This window comes from Anomaloglossus baeobatrachus, chromosome 5 (genome assembly GCF_048569485.1).
Source record: "Anomaloglossus baeobatrachus isolate aAnoBae1 chromosome 5, aAnoBae1.hap1, whole genome shotgun sequence".
In the NCBI taxonomy this organism is placed as follows: domain Eukaryota; kingdom Metazoa; phylum Chordata; class Amphibia; order Anura; family Aromobatidae; genus Anomaloglossus; species Anomaloglossus baeobatrachus.
Genome location: NC_134357.1, coordinates 33,147,457 through 33,165,435, shown reverse-complemented (window position 1 = coordinate 33,165,435; position 17,979 = coordinate 33,147,457). Strand labels below are relative to the sequence as shown.

General features: G+C 47.1%; 1 protein-coding gene across 2 annotated transcripts in view; it reads right to left on the bottom strand.

Annotated features, from left to right (window-relative positions):
- The window catches only part of LOC142310745 (M-phase inducer phosphatase 3-like), a 286,384-nt gene extending 268,992 nt beyond the window's left edge, over positions 1-17,392 (bottom strand). Inside the window, exon 1 of one of the 2 annotated variants that reach the window (XM_075348383.1) lies at positions 16,927-17,392. In XM_075348383.1, coding sequence (XP_075204498.1) covers positions 16,927-16,967 — 41 coding nt within the window. In that variant the 5' untranslated portion in view covers positions 16,968-17,392. The remainder of the gene's footprint in view (positions 1-16,926) is intronic. The other variant, XM_075348384.1, reaches the window with a different exon arrangement.
- Positions 17,393-17,979: the final 587 nt, after the last annotated feature.

The following is a 17,979-nucleotide window of genomic DNA, read 5'->3' as shown; positions in this document are numbered from 1 at the left end:
TCATGCTGCATCCCCCCCATCCTCCATGTTGCGCCCCCACATCATGCTGCATCCCCCCCATCCTCCATGTTGCGCCCCCACATCATGCTGCATCCCCCCCCATCCTCCATGTTGCGCCCCCACATCATGTTCCATCCCCCCATCCTCCATGTTGCGCCCCCACATCATGTTCCATCCCCCCATCCTCCATGTTGCGCCCCCACATCATGTTCCATCCCCCCATCCTCCATGTTGCGCCCCCACATCATGTTCCATCCCCCCATCCTCCATGTTGCGCCCCCATATCATGTTCCATCCCCCCATCCTCCATGTTGCGCCCCCATATCATGTTCCATCCCCCCATCCTCCATGTTGCGCCCCCATATCATGTTCCATCCCCCCATCCTCCATGTTGCGCCCCCATATCATGTTCCATCCCCCCATCCTCCATGTTGCGCCCCCATATCATGTTCCATCCCCCCATCCTCCATGTTGCGCCCCCATATCATGTTCCATCCCCCCATCCTCCATGTTGCGCCCCCATATCATGTTCCATCCCCCCATCCTCCATGTTGCGCCCCCATATCATGTTCCATCCCCCCATCCTCCATGTTGCGCCCCCATAACATGTTCCATCCCCCCATCCTCCATGTTGCGCCCCCATATCATGTTCCATCCCCCCATCCTCCATGTTGCGCCCCCATATCATGTTCCATCCCCCCATCCTCCATGTTGCGCCCCCATATCATGTTCCATCCCCCCATCCTCCATGTTGCGCCCCCATATCATGTTCCATCCCCCCATCCTCCATGTTGCGCCCCCATATCATGTTCCATCCCCCATCCTCCATGTTGCGCCCCCATATCATGTTCCATCCCCCCATCCTCCATGTTGCGCCCCCATATCATGTTCCATCCCCCCATCCTCCATGTTGCGCCCCCATATCATGTTCCATCCCCCCATCCTCCATGTTGCGCCCCCATATCATGTTCCATCCCCCCATCCTCCATGTTGCGCCCCCATATCATGTTCCATCCCCCCATCCTCCATGTTGCGCCCCCATATCATGTTCCATCCCCCCATCCTCCATGTTGCGCCCCCATATCATGTTCCATCCCCCCATCCTCCATGTTGCACCCCCATATCATGTTCCATCCCCCCATCCTCCATGTTGCGCCCCCAAATCATGTTCCATCCCCCCATCCTCCATGTTGCGCCCCCATATCATGTTCCATCCCCCCATCCTCCATGTTGCGCCCCCATATCATGTTCCATCCCCCCATCCTCCATGTTGCGCCCCCATATCATGTTCCATTCCCCCATCCTCCATGTTGCGCCCCCATATCATGTTCCATCCCCCCATCCTCCATGTTGCGCCCCCATATCATGTTCCATCCCCCCATCCTCCATGTTGCGCCCCCATATCATGTTCCATCCCCCCATCCTCCATGTTGCGCCCCCATTTCATGTTCCATCCCCCCATCCTCCATGTTGCGCCCCCATATCATGTTCCATCCCCCCATCCTCCATGTTGCGCCCCCATATCATGTTCCATCCCCCCATCCTCCATGTTGCGCTCCCATATCATGTTCCATCCCCCCATCCTCCATGTTGCGCCCCCATATCATGTTCCATCCCCCCATCCTCCATGTTGTGCCCCCATTTCATGTTCCATCCCCCCATCCTCCATGTTGCGCCCCCATATCATGTTCCATCCCCCCATCCTCCATGTTGCGCCTCCATATCATGTTCCATCCCCCCATCCTCCATGTTGCGCCCCCATATCATGTTCCATCCCATCCTCCATGTTGCGCCCCCATATCATGTTCCATCCCCCCATCCTCCATGTTGCGCCCCCATATCATGTTCCATCCCCCATCCTCCATGTTGTGCCCCCATTTCATGTTCCATCCCCCCATCCTCCATGTTGCGCCCCCATATCATGTTCCATCCCCCCATCCTCTATGTTGCGCCTCCATATCATGTTCCATCCCCCCATCCTCCATGTTGCCCCCCCCCCGGGTTGCTTGTTCGGCGCTGTCTTCGGCTGTAAAGCGCTTACCTGCTCCAGGCGGCATCTCCGGCGGCTGCACCTCCCGTTCTCCGCGGTGGTGGTGGTGGTGGCGGTGGCGGCGCGGCAGGATCTCACATCTTCCTCGGCGGCGGCTCCATGTCCCGTCCTCCTCTGCGCGGCGCTGCCTCACGCTCCTGTGACCTCTGCACAGTGAGCGCACGGCAGCACGTCGGGGCGGGGAGCTGATTACAGCTCCTCTGACCCCGGAAGTAAGTGCCGGCACGCTCACAGTTTCATTTATATTCGCGTGTTATAGACGCGACTATAAATGACTGTGCGCCCCCTCCCTCCTCCAAAAAGGCGCCGGATTTAATAAAGAGTTTGGAGGAGGGAGGAAGATTTAAAAATTTTTTTTTTTTTTTTAAATTTTGGTTTGGGCGCCGCCCCCCTGGAAGGCGCCGCCCTAGGCACGTGCCCTCAAGTGCCTAATGGCAAATACGGCCCTGCTCCTGTATGCACGCTCACCACGCAACACTCCACTGCTGAACAAAAAGCAGGTTCAAGCTAATTTAAAGTTTGCTCAACAACATTTAGACCAGTCTGTGACATACTGGAAGAATATAGTCTGGTCAAATTAGACCAAAATTTAACTCTTTGGATGCCATAATACGCAATGTATTTGGAAGCCAAAAGGCAAATCTACTCCAATAAACACCATACCAAAAGTGAAGTTTGACGTTGGGAGCATCATGTGGTGCTGTTTTTCAGCCGGTATTGAGGTCTCGCGCAGGCGCACTACAATACTTTGATCTGTACTGCTCAGGGCAGATCAAAGTGCGCATGCGCAGGACCTCAATACCGGCCTGTGTGGATGACGTAGAATCCTGTGGTCGGTTTATCTTATCCTTTGTGCCATATAATGTTAAATTACGGGACAAGCTTTTATTTTCATATTTTATTACATTTTTTTATACATGGAATAATAAGTCTTAAGTCATATGTCGTGCGTGACGTTCGCTCTTTTTTTCGGATTTCCTCATACTCTTATTCTTTCAGCTCTCATTTCACAAAGTAGCAAAGACATAAAAACAATGATAAAAAAAATCGTTAAAGTTCCCCATGTGAGCGTGTGAAGGGACCCTGCAGTGTCTAATTTGAAAAAAAATTGCTCTCTCTGTGGGAGAAAAGATATTTTGGAACAGCATGATTCACAAAGTACAAGGGGGGCATTCTGATAATTCGATCGCTGTGTGGGAGAACAAAGGATCCGTAGGAAAACTTCTGACTTATCTGATTCATTCCTTTTACACAAGGGATCTATGGAGGAACATTCACTAACTTCAATAAGGGATATGGACACAGAATCTGTTTGCTGTTTGTTGCCATGGAGAAAAATGTTTTCTAAAATATAAAAGAAATAGTCATGGCTGAAAGTGTTGGCACCCTTGAGATTGCTCCAGAAAAGGAAATATGTCGCCAAGAAAATTATTGCAATTACAAATGTAGATTTCCTTTCTGTGTATATGAATAACACAAAAAATAACAAAGAAAAAAGGCAAATTGGACATAATTTCACACAAAACCCCCAAATGGGCCAGACAAAAATGTTGGCGCCCTCACCTTAATATTTGGTTGCACAGCTTTTACCCTTTGGAATAAATAACTGCAATCAATCGCTTCCTATAACCGTCCACAAGCTTCTTAAGGGTGCTTTACACGCTGCGACATCGGTAAGGATATATCGTCGGGGTCACGTCGTTAGTGACGCACATCCGGCGCCGTTAGCGAGATCTCAGTGTGTGACACCAAGGAGCGACGATCAACGATCGCAAAAACTTCCAAAATCGTTGATCGTTGACACGTCGCTCCTTTTCATAATATCGTTGCTGCTGCAGGTACGATGTTGTTCGTCGTTCCTGCGGCAGCGCACATCGCTGTGTGTGACACCGCAGGAACGATGAACATCTCCTTACCTGCCTCCACCGGCAATGAGGAAGGAAGGAGGTGGGCGGGATCTTCTCCGTCCCTCCGCTTCTATTGGACAGCTGCCGTGTGACGTCCTTGTGACGCCGCACAAACCGCCCCCTTAGAAAGGAGGCGGTTCGCCGGCCAGAGCGACGTCGCAGGGAAGGTAAGTCTGTGTGAGGTGTGTAAGCGATGTTGTGTGCCACTGGTAGCGATTTGCCCGTGTCGCACAACCGACGGGGGCGGGTACTCTCGCTAGTGATCTCGCTAGTGAGAGCGCAGCGTGTAAAGTGCCCTTTACTCCTCTTACCTGCGATTTTGAACTCTTGTTTATAAACTGCTCCAGATCTTTCATATTTAAAGGCATCTTCTCCCAATAGCAATGTTAAAGGGAACCCGTCACCAGTTTTTTGAGTCTTAAACCAAAAGTAGCACCTTCTGAAGCTCCTGGGCTGCATTCTATGAAGGTGCACCTTGTTCCCTGACTCCCCTTGCAGACCCCACAAATACCTTGATAAAATCTGACCACCACGTATGTAAATTAGCCGCAATGAAACATCTTGAAATTTGCCACAATCACTGATTTGTCCTCAATGCCTGACTGTTGAATTCAGGGTGGTAAGAAGAGGAAAATGACAAATCAATCCCCCATTTCTTACAAAATGCTCTCAAGAATTTGGAGACAAGTTTAACCCCCTATCAGACACAATGTTCAGTGGGATTCCATGCAAACTTACCACATGATTAATAAACAACCTGAAAAGCATTTCAACATTAGGTAACCCTGAAAAACGGAACAAAGTGGGCTTGTTTACTGAATCAGTCGACTACCACCCAAATAACAGTTTTCCCATCAGATAAAGGCAAATCAGTAATGAAATCTATGGACATACGAGTCCATTGTCTTTCTGGAATGAGCAATGGAGCCAATTCCCCAGCCGGCTATGACAGACTATAGCGCATGCGCAAGTTTCACAAGTGGATGCAAAATGTTTAAAATCTTTATGCATATTTACCCACCAAAAGAGTCTGGCAATAGCTTTCTGGGTAGCTGTGACCGCAGGGTGACGACTCAACATGGAATCATGAAATTCCTGAAACAGACATAATCTCAGATTCAGAGGAAAAAATAAATTGGACCCTGGAGTAGTGGAAGGATCCAACAACTGGGCTTCACAGATCTTTATTTCCAATTCCATGGAAACCATAGAAACCACAATACCCTGAGGAAGAATGGAGGATGGAGATAGAAGAGAAACATAATTAAAGCTGAGTGACAAACCGTCAGCCCTCATGTTCTTAGACCCCGGCCTGAATGTGATAGAAAAATCTAATCCAGAGAAAAGTAAGGACCATTTGGCCTGTCTTGGGGTCAACCGCTTGGTTTATTCAATATACACTACACTTGTATGATCCAGCACAACCGTGACTTGATGAACAGTTCCTTCAAAAAAGTCTCTATTCTTCTAAAGCTAATTTGCCAGCAAGGAACTTACAACTCCCAACATAATTTTGTAGCGCTGGTGGTGGTCCCTGCAACCCTCTCTCCCTTCTCCGCAGGGACGTGCGCTTACTCACCACATTACCTGGTGTTCTGGTGCTCCTCCACGTGGGTGCTTCCTCTGGGAGTGCTGCTAGGGCATGCATGTGCATTGCTGCTCTTTTCTTAAAGGGACAGCTCACCATTTCCTGCAAGTGCCTCTCAGCCTATCGCTAGGAGGCACTGGGTACTTAAGGCACTCTCGCACTAGGGCAGGGGCCTGATCAAGATGATCAGTTAGTTAGTGGTTCTGTACCCTAACCAGTTAGGTCCCCTTGTTCATCCTGTTCTGCTTGTGTCTGATTCCTGTCCATTCTGTCCTGCTCGTACCTCGTTCCAGTCTGTCCTGCCCTGTTGGCACCTGATTCCTGTCCATCCTGCCCAGTTGATACCTGGTTCCAGTCTGTCCTGCCCTGTTGGTACCTGGTTCCAGTCCGTCCTGTCCTGTTTATACCTGGCTCCTATCCGTAGTATCCTGTTGGTACGTGCTACCTGTTGACACCAATGACTGTGTCCATCAATCCTGGCCATGCCATATGCCTCAGCCACTCCAGTGGTCCCAGCTTTACTAGTGACTGTGTCCGTCAACCCCAGCCATGCCATCTGTCTCAACTACCCCAGTGGTTCCTGTCCTTGGTAGTGACTCTGACTGTACATCCTCGCCATGCCATCTGTCTCAGCTATCCTGGTGGCCCCTGTCTACACTAGAGACTCAGCCTGTCTGTTCCATTGTCTGTCCCTGCCCTGTGGGTCAGCTGCCACAGTCCCGGTCACTGCCCTGGGAGTAGCACCTGCATTTACCTCACGGTGGGCGCTTAGTCAAGCTCCTTCCACTAAAGGGTAAGCCCGGAGTCCCACTGTGGTCCAGGATGTCCACTTCAGCTTACCACTTTACCATCTCCAGCGGCAAGCGTTACAAATTTCTTTCAGCAGACAAACATTTCCTATGGGAAATCGCACATAGCCACAAGTTGGTAAGATTTTTGGGACCTTGAGACAATAAAGCCCCTATCCCGATTTCAGAAGCGTCTACCTCTACAATAAACTGCATCTGGAGATAACATTGGATTAAAATTGAAGCCGACACGAAACACTCTTTCAATTTATTAAAGCCCCTCCAGCATCTGACGACCAAACCATGAGATCCACCCCCTTACATGTGAGATCAGTAAGAGCTTTAACGATTTGTGAAAAACCCTTGATACATTTTCTGTAGTAGTTGGCAAATCACAGAAACCGTTGCAATGCTTTAAGGTCCTGAGGTTGAACCCAATCATTTATGGCCTATACCTTCCCAGGATCCATACTAAACCCTTCAGCTGATACAATGAACCCCAGGAACGACATTTTCTGCACGGAAAAAGTAGATTTCTTTAAATTAGTGAACAAAGAATTTTCTCTAAGCTTTTGTAGAATAAAACAAACATGTTCATAGTATGATTCTGTGACACCCTGGCAAAACCAGGTAGTCACAGATAGGCCCCTGCATAACACCTTCCCTCACTAGGAAACACACAGCCTACCTAAAAACCGTAGTCACCCACCTTAGGGAAAGACAGACACACCAGTGGGCGTGACCAGGCGGTTGGACATGCCTACCTAGGGGTCTAACTGAATAGGATAACTGAAGTGAGCACTAATATATATATACTAGAAGGTGGCCCGATTCTACGCATCGGGTTTCTAGAATTTATGTATTGTGTAGTTCATGTATGATTTTTGTTATATGTATCTATATATATAATTGCCTTATTCTGTCTGTCTGTCTGTCTATCTGTCTGTCTATCTGTCTGTCTGTCTGTCTGTCATGCTCCGAAATTGTGTCCTTACGGTGACACAAAGCTGATTGGCCGCTGGGCTCGCCATGGCCCCGCCCCCCCACACGGATTGGCCTCTCGCCCCGGCTCTCTGCAGGCCCCGCCCCCCTCACGCAATGCACGCTCGCTGTGGCCCAACTGACACGGGGCTCCGATTCCCAGGTGAGTACACACACACATCAGATCACACTCTCACACACACCTCACACACACCTCACACATCACAACATCCTGGGATATCGCTTGCTTCTACACCGGCTCCGTCAGGATCCCGGCAGCGCCAGACATAACCTTGCGATGCTGGGATCTTAACGGAGGCCGTGAAAGCTGGTAACCATTATACACATCGGGTAACTAAGGTCCGTTAGTTACCCGATGTGTATCATAGTTACCAGTGTACACCGGCTCACACTCACTCTCACACACACCTCACACACACACATCACATCGCATCCACACATCAAGGTCCTGCAGCTGCGGAACATACATGACATAACAGCACACACATAACAGCACACACACACACACACAAATCAGATCACACTCACTCACACACACACATCACATCGCATCCAAATACTCACAACATCCTGGGATATCGCTTGCTTCTCGGCGGCGATATTGTGCTGTAAGCTTCCAGGACCTGACGGAGGATCACATGGCCAGAAGCATGTGATATCCCCGGATGTTGTGAGTATCAGCGCGTATGTGCAATATCGTCAGTGTCTGTGTGTGTGAGTGTATGCGATCGGGTGTGTGTGAGTGGATGCGATCGGTTGTGTGGGTGAGTGGATGCGATCGGTTGTGTGGGTGAGTGGATGCGATCGGTTGTGTGGGTGAGTGGATGCGATCAGTTGTGTGGGTGAGTGGATGCGATCGGGTGTGGGTGAGTGTCGGCAGAGGAGCACGGCGTGCTGGAGGAGGCTGGGAGCAGAGAGGCTGATCTTGGGGAAGGCTGGGAGGGGGAGGCTGATGCTGAGGGAGGCTGGAAGGAGAGAGGCTGAGCAAACGTGCTCCATCCGCCATACTGCGCACTCCCCATCGTGCTGCATCCCACATGCTGCGCACTCCCAAACGTGGTCCATCCGCCATGCTGCGCACTCCCAAACGTGGTCCATCCGCCATGCTGCGCACTCCCAAACGTGGTCCATCCGCCATGCTGCGCACTCCCAAACGTGCTCCATCCGCCATACTGCGCACTCCCAAACGTGCTCCATCCGCCATACTGCGCACTCCCAAACGTGCTCCATCCGCCATACTGCGCACTCCCCATCGTGCACCATCCGGCATGCTGCGCACTCCCAAGCGGATGGAGCATGATGGGGAGTGCGCAGTATGGCGGATGGAGCACGTTTGGGAGTGCGCAGCATGGCGGATGGAGCACGTTTGGGAGTGCGCAGCATGACGGATGGAGCACGTTTGGGAGTGCGCAGCATGACGGATGGAGCACGTTTGGGAGTGCGCAGCATGCCGGATGGTGCACGATGGGGAGTGCGCAGTATGGCGGATGGAGCACGTTTGGGAGTGCGCAGTATGGCGGATGGAGCACGTTTGGGAGTGCGCAGCATGGCGGATGGAGCACGTTTGGGAGTGCGCAGCATGGCGGATGGACCACGTTTGGGAGTGCGCAGCATGGCGGATGGAGCACGTTTGGGAGTGCGCAGCATGGCGGATGGAGCACGTTTGGGAGTGCGCAGCATGGCGGATGGAGCACGTTTGGGAGTGCGCAGCATGGCGGATGGAGCACGTTTCGGAGTGCGCAGCAGACAGAATAAGGCAATTATATATATAGATATATATAACAAAAATCATACATGAACTACACAATACATAAATTCTAGAAACCCGATGCGTAGAATCGGGCCACCTTCTAGTATATATATATATATATATATATATATATGAGTGCAAGCCAAAACTTACATACTATAGGAGGATAAGGCTGCACATCAAACTTAGATAATGGTATAATGCCTCAAGCATATGGAAAAATATTGGAATATACAATGAAAAATGCTACTTGCTAATTTGAACATGTGAATAATGAAATGCATACCTGCCATGAATATTAGGAAAAAGGAGATATTTAGCAATCGCATTGATCAATGTAACTGAGCCCCAAGACCTCGTCAAGGTATATCTCTATATTGGGGTCCCTAGCTCTGTGACCCTAACTGTGTGTCATCTCATTGCAATTAAAAACTGCTGTGGGTGGAGAGGGGTAACTAAGGACTTTCTTATATAAGAGATGGAAAAAACATGGCCGAAAGGGGCGGAGCTGTGTTCACATTCAGAAAAAAACTACATATAACTGAATATTTTTCCATATGCTTGAGGCATTATACCATTATCTAAGTTTGATGTGCAGCCTTATCCTCCTATAGTATGTAAGTTTTGGCTTGCACTCATATATATATATATATATATATATATATATATATATATATATATATATATATATATATTAGTGCTCACTTCAGTTATCCTATTCAGTTATATGTAGTTTTTTTCTGAATGTGAACACAGCTCCGCCCCTTTCGGCCATGTTTTTTCCATCTCCTATATAAGAAAGTCCTTAGTTACCCCTCTCCACCCACAGCAGTTTTTAATTGCAATGAGATGACACACAGTTAGGGTCACAGAGCTAGGGACCCCAATATAGAGATATACCTTGACGAGGTCTTGGGGCTCAGTTACATTGATCAATGCGATTGCTAAATATCTCCTTTTTCCTAATATTCATGGCAGGTATGCAATTCATTATTCACACGTTCAAGTTAGCAAGTAGCATTTTTCATTGTATATTCCAATATTTTTCCATATGCTTGAGGCATTATACCATTATCTAAGTTTGATGTGCAGCCTTACCTAGGGGTCTAGACAGGCCGGGGCAGGAAAACAAGCAGATAAGCTTAGGAGTTCAGTTTGGAGAGGAGTGTGGGCTGGAGCTAAGTGTAGCTCCAGCAGGACAGTTCAAGTTGAACGCTACCAGGGTAGGAGCCCTGGTGCCACTGGCTAGGAGGCAGATGGTGGTCTCCGTCAGCAGGAGACGGGAAGACGGCTTGGCAAAATTGAGGTGGACCGGGACAGGGTTGTAGCCCGCCGGTACCGACACGGGGAACCGACCCGGAAACCGGACCACAAAGGGAGGTACTCATTTCCTGAAGCCAGAACCGGAACCAAACGGACTGGTTAATTCACCGATTGAGGCCAGGACTAGAGGTCCTGTCCCACCCAAAGTCCCTCATAGAAGACAACAGCACACCGATAGGGATAAGAGGTCACCGCCAGGGCCCATAGATCCCACGGGCCAGCGTCTGCAGGCACGGCTCCTTAGGCCACATCTCTAAATGAACAGGGTGGAGTATGAAGAGCCAGAGCATCCTTAGGAGTATCAGAAAGGCCTCTCTGGAACTTGCAACTCAGAGCTGTGTCATTCCCCAGGACTTCGGAGGACTATTGCCGGAGAACCGGGAACTATAGTCTTCAGCGGTGCCTGTGCCACATTCATGATCTTTGCCTGTGCCACATGGACAGACAGAGACAGACAGACATAGACAGACAGATAGAGACAGATGAAGAGACAGACGAACAGAGAGATGAAGAGACAGACAGACACAGACAGGGAAAGAAACACAAAGGGACAAAGACAGACAGGGAAAGAGACAGACAGACAAAAAGACAGGCACAGATAGATACAGACAAAGAGACAGACAGGGAAAGACAGGGAAAGAGACAGGGAAAGAGCTAGGGAAAGAGAAAGACAGACAAAAAGACAGGGAAAGAGACAGAGACAGACAGGGAAAGAGACAGACAGAGAGAGAGAGGGAGACAGACAGACAGACAGATTCTGGGAGAGAGACAGAGACAGTTACTATTCCGAGCAACGCCGGGTGCTACAGCTAGTAATAAAATACAATTGAGGGAAAAGATGTACATAGCCTGGAAAACGATGCTTGCTCAGACCATTTGTTTACGATAGCCGGTAAAATCGTCATCATAATTCTCCTTTCATACCCTCATATTGAACAGTGCTTTGTCCATCACTTTTTGTGTTTGTTTTTTAAAAAGCAAAGTATGGTCTAAAAACAAAAAGTATACCAACAAGGGCTCCTTATCAACTCTACCTGGTTCTCTCATGGCTCTCTAAACACTCCATTAACGTGTGAGAAATGACACATTGGTCTCCTGCTGTTATCTAACATTGAAACTGTACTACCATGCTGAAAAAGTCACATTGATAGGGCTGGAAAAATTCCCCTTGCGGAAAAGGGAAAATAAAATGCGGCGCTATCTGAGCGTAGCAATAAATTGTTAAATGGTGAGTAGAATGTTTGGTATTGTACTCACCTAGTGATATAGAAACCAAAGCATAACAATGAAGGAGCCTTCCCAAGCACTGGATGGACAAGGAGACGCCGGTCCGGTGAGCTGTAATGGAATCTTCCAGAGAAATAAGATATTTGCAATCTCCGGTGTGAAGTCTACTACACCGTGTGCAGAATTATTAGGCAAGTTGTATTTTAGAGGATTTTTTTTTATTATTGATCAACAACTATGTTCTCAATCAACCCAAAAGACTCGTAAATATCAAAGCTTAATATTTTTGGAAGTTGGAGTGGGTTTTTTTAGATTTGGCTATCTTAGGAAGATTCTGTTTGTGCAGGTAACTATTACTGTGCAGAATTATTAGGCAACTTAATGAAACCAAATATATTCCCATCTCACTTGTTTATTTTCACCAGGTAAACCAATATAACTGCACAAAATTTAGAAATAAACATTTCTGACATGCAAAAACAAAACCCCCAAAAATTAGTGCCCAATATAGCCACCTTTCTTTCTGATGACACTCAGCAGCCGACCATCCATAGATTCTGTCAGTTGCTTGATATTTTTACGATCAACATTGCGTGCAGCAGCCACCACAGCCTCCAGACACTGCTCCCAGAGGTGGACTGTTTTCTCTCCCTGTAGATCTCACATTTTATGAGGGACCACAGGTTCTCTATGGGGTTCAGATCAGGTGAACAAAGGGGCCATGTCATTATTTTTTCATGTTTTAGACCTTTACTGGCCAGCTATGCTGTGGAGTAGTTGGATGCGTGTGATGGAGCATTGTCCTGCATGAAAATCATGTTTTTCTTGAACGATACCGACTTCTACCTGTACCACTGCTTGAAGAAGTTGTATTCCAGAAACTGGCAGTAGGTCTGGGAGTTGAGCTTCCCTCCATCCTCATCCCGAATAGGTCCCACAAGTTCATGTTTAATGATACCAGCCCATACCAGTGCCCACCTCCACCTTGCTGGCATCTGAGTCGGAGTGGAGCTCTCTGCCCTTTACTGATCCAGCCTCTGGCCCATCAAGAGTCATTCTCATTTCATCAGTCCATAAAACCTTTGAAAAATCAGTCTTAAGATATTTCTTGGTCCAGTCTTGACGTTTTATCTTATGTGTCTTGTTCAAAGGTGGTCGTTTTTCGTCCTTCCTTACATTGGCCATGTCCCCGAGTATGGCACACCTTGTGCTTTTTGATACTTGAGTAACGTTGCAGCTCTGAAATATGGCCGAACTGGTAGCAAATGGCATCTTGGCAGCTTCACGCTTGATTTTCTTCAATTCATGGCCAGTTATTTTGCGCCTTTTTTGCCCAACACGCTTCTTGCGACCCTGTTGGCTATTTGCCATGAAACGCTTGATTGTGTGGTGATCACGCTTCAATTTCAAGACTGCTGCATCCCTCTGCAAGACATCTCACAATTTTGGACTTTTCAGAGCCTGACAAATCTCTCTTCTGACCCATTTTGCCAAAGGAAAGGAAGTTGCCTAATAATTAAGCACACCTTATATAAAGTGTTGATGTCATTACACCACACTCCTCCTCATTACAGAGATGCACATCACCTGATTTACTTAATTGGTAGTTGGCTCTCAGCCTATACAGCTTGGAGTAGGACAACATGTATAAAAAGTATCATGTGATCAAAATACTCATTTGCCTAATAAGTCTGCACACAGTGTATGTCCTCAGTAGCTAGGCATAAGCCATCAAGTACTCCTTGGAAACTGTTCCCGAACCTCTCCGCTCAGAGAAACCATGCTCTTCCACATCACACACCACCCAGGGATGAGGAGTGAAGCCCAGCGCTGGTACCATCCTCCTCCAGCACCAAGAACCCACACTCCCTGCCTCTGTACACTCTGTGGGAGCTGCCACTATACACCAACTGTGATGCTGGAGGAGGACGGTACATGCGCTGAGCTTCACCTGTTACTCCTGGGCGGTGTGTGACGCGGGTTGAATGGGCAGAGCACAGTTTCTCTGAGCGGAGAGGTTTGGTAAGGGTTTCCAAGGAGAACTCTCAATCCTCAAATTGATGGGATATGCCAAGCAACTGAAGACGTAGTAGTGCCAACATCGGAGGTGTAATTGGTGCCAAATTTATAATTAAGGATAAGCCCAAAATTGCAAGTTATACCCAATCCTATAGATAGGAGATAACTTGTTAATTGCTGAAAGTCAACAAGTTGGAGCCCCCCGGAAATTTGGGAACCACAAGAATGGAGTTCTGAGTAACACCATGTTGAATGCAGCAAAGGTGCAAATGATTGACCTCCACTCCCGAAATTGTGTAGCTCTGTTCTTGGCTTTCTCCAGCAATCTCAAACAATGGAGCAGAGGCCAATCATGTCTGTCTTTGCTACATGCAAGATGGGGTTCTGTAGAATCCCATTCTCTGATTCCTGGATCACTATTATTGGGATTCCTGGGGGTCCAAGTGGTCACACCCCCAGTGATCAGAACGTTCCGAATTTGGAAAAAACTTGTGTAAGGTTCGATATTTGATATGGAGTGCCGGAACTAAAGTGAGGAATTTAATACATAAAAAATCCAATAGGCTATGTGCCCACATTGCTTATTGGTGTGCTTCTTTTTTGCACACAAAAATCCATGCTTTGGCAGAAAAAAAACGTGCATTTTTTTTGCGTGTGTGCTTTTTTTCAATGTGTTTTTTCCTGCTGTTTTTAGTCATGGCGATTGTGGTGGTTCAGGCGCTGTATCCCCGCGATCGCCGCCGGGCTCTGGCTGATGTTACACCTGGGACCCGGCTCTCACTGCCCGGAGCGGTGCACATAGCCATATAGTTTATTTTTCGACCACGATATACTTTTCTTTTTTAAACAAAAAAAGTGGTGAATAATTACTTTAACCGTATTATTTATGCAAATTAACACAATATTACTAAACAAGTAAAGAAGAACGGGGCTGTCATTAACCAAAATTGCAGGATTTAGGTATAACGAATGCAACTGTTACACAAGAAAAACAATAAAAGATTTGCATACGTATTAATTGGAGGTGGTACCGGAGCCCCCTGTGGACTTTCTTTGATATTTTACCAGCTGGTATTCAATGAGTCACTCTTACAATATACATTGGGATCCGAAACAATCTATATAATAGAGTGATAAATGTATCCTGCTCTATACTTAACTATGTTTATCACCTACCAAGAACAATCTGCTCCATCCGTGTACCCACCCTCCACCCATGCCTGTCCCCTCTGAATGCAGCGCCCGGCAGGGGAGTAATTGTTTTTGCACTCCGCTTTCCTTACGTTGCATATATTACTGTATTTTATACCCAGCAGTAGTTGTATAAACAGCATTATGGACTATAGAACTTTGCATCGTTTGCTTTTTATTTAATGAGAATTGAAAGTGAACGCAGCAGCAGCAGAGCCGTCACTCTCTATTAGAAGAAACATCTGTAAATAATTGCATTTCTTATCAAATTCTGGAAACTTTGCACTGTACGGTTCCTCTTGGAAATGCATACAGTATATAATATAAACTGATCATTTCTCCTTCTCAAATGGATTTGAAGCCAACGGAATTTGCTTTAAATTCACAAAATAATTCGGATTTGTCTGAACCCAAATTTTCAATTTACTCCAATCAAGCATAATGTTGGTTACCATTTATTTAATCCTTTTGTTTTAGGGCTGGAATATAGTTTAAAATATTAAAAAAGATACTCATCTTGCCCCTCACTTGTCTTGGCGCCACAACTCTCTGCCAGGTCCATCGCAGACTCACTTTCTCCCTCTTGCTTAGGTTTTCTTTTTAGGGTATGTGCACACGGTGCAGATTTGGAGCAGAAATGTTCTGCATGAAATCTGCACCTTCTGGCAGAAAAACGCACGTTTTTTGAGCATTTTGGTGCTTTTTTTCTCCATGTGTTTTTTTTAATGAAGTCAATGGCTGGAAGGGCTGAAAAACACCCCGATTGACATGCTGCAGATTTTTTCTACACCAAATCTGCAAGGAAAAATATCAACGTGTGCACAGAACTTTAGAAATCACATAGACTTTCATAGTATCATAGTATCATAGTTTTTAAGGTTGAAGGGAGACTCTAAGTCCATCTAGTTCAACCCGTAGCCTAACATGTTGAGCCAGAGGAAGGCAAAAAAAACCCAATGTGAAATGGGGAAAAAATGTCCTTCCTGACTCCACATCCGGCAATCAGACTAGTTCCCTGGATCAATACCCTGTCATAAAATTTAATATACATAACTGGTAATATTAAATTTTTCAAGAAAGGCGTCCAGGCTCTGCTTAAATGTTAGTAGTGAATCACTGATTACAACATCATGCGGCAGAGAGTTCCATAGTCTCACTGCTCGTACAGTAAAGAATCCTCGTCTGTGATTATGATTAAACCTTCTTTCCTCAAGACGTAGCGGATGCCCCCGTGTTCCAGTCGCAGGCCTAGGTGTAAAAAGATCTTTGGAAAGGTCTCTGTACTGTCCCCTCATATATTTATATATTGTGATTAGATCCCCCCTAAGCCTTCGTTTTTCCAGACTAAATAACCCCAAGTTTAATAACCTGTCTTGGTGTTGCAGCCACCCATTCCTCTAATAATCTTGGTCGCTCTTCTCTGCACCCTCTCCAGTTCAGCTATGTCCTTCTTATATATCGGTGACCAGAATTGTACACATTATTCTAAGTGCGGTCGCACTAGTGACTTGTACAGAGGTAGAACTATATTTTTTTCATGAACACTTATACCTCTTTTAATACATCCCATTATTTTATTAGCCCTGGCAGCAGCTGCCTGACACTGGCCACTAAAGTGAAGTTTACCATCCCCCCATACACCCAAGTCTTTTTCTGTGTCTGTTTTACCCAGTGTTCTACAATTAAGTACATAATCATACATTTTATTTCCTCTACCCAAGTGCATGACCTTACATTTATCTACATTAAACTTCAATTGCCACTTCTCAGCCCAATTCTCCAATTTACATAAATCTCCCTGTAATATAAACTTATCCTCCTCTGTATTGATTACCCTGCAGAGTTTAGTATCATCTGCAAATATTGAAATTCTACTCCGCATGCCCCCAACAAGGTCATTTATAAATATGTTGAAAAGAAGCGGGCCCAATACTGACCCCTGTGGTACCCCACTCTGAACTGAGACCCAGTCCGAGTACGTACCATTAATAACCACCCTTTGTTTCCTATCACTGAGCCAGTTTTTAACCCAGTTACACATATTTTCCCATATCCCCATTATTCTCATTTTATGTACCAACCTTTTGTGCGGCACCGTATCAAAAGCTTTTGAAAAGTCCATATACGGGGGGCGGAGCTAGCCGATGGCACACTGAGACGCTGTAAGAAGGAGCTCCCACATACCAGCGGTGAATTCTCACACTTCAAAGGCACTCACCGGGTCCAGGATCAGTAATGGCACGCAGGAGAGGACGGGGGACGAGTGTACAGACTCCAGAGGGGGAAGGTACAGATATCACCCGCTTTTTCGGGACCTCAGCCTCCCAGCCTGATACCTCTGCTCTCTCCAACATGGCGCCGGCAGACACTGAGGCAGGAGATAACGCTGAGCAAACATGCAGTGGAGCGACCTCACTGTCTCCTCACATAACAGCAGCCAGCTCAGCCATAAACATAGATAAGGCACAGCAGGACACTACAGAACGGAGTGTTGAAAACCCCCTGTCCCAGCCACAAAAGCGACTGCCAGATAAACTGCAGGCAGAACAGGGCCCCAGCTCTGTGATACAGCAGACCCCAGCAGCCATGGGAAGCAGATCTGTGACACCCGGAGAGGAGCCTGTAATACCACAACAACAGCACACATCACCTAAAGAACAAAGACTCCCCACCTCCAACACCTCCACCCGCAGAAACAAGGGAGAGAAGAATAAATCAGACCAGACACAGGAGCAAGAAGAAGATTGGGATTGGAAAGCACATATCAGATCAATTCCAACCAGGCAGGAAATGGACTCTTTGCTGGGGAAACTGAGGGAATCCCATAAGCAAGACATGGCCTCTATACAATCAGAAATCAAACAAATTGGCCAGCGTGTAGCAGCTACAGAAGAGGTGCAGGAACAGGTATTTTCCCATATAGAATCACATCAACAAGTCCTATCAGAGCACACGGCCCAGATACAGGACATTCTGACCCACTTAGACGATATTGAAAACAGACATCGCCGTAATAACTTAAGAATTAGAGGTCTCACAGAAGCAGTGGCACCACCACAGCTGGATGAATGGGCACAAAAATTCTTTACCCGTCTCCTCCAACGCGACCCAGAACAACGCATAGAACTGGACCG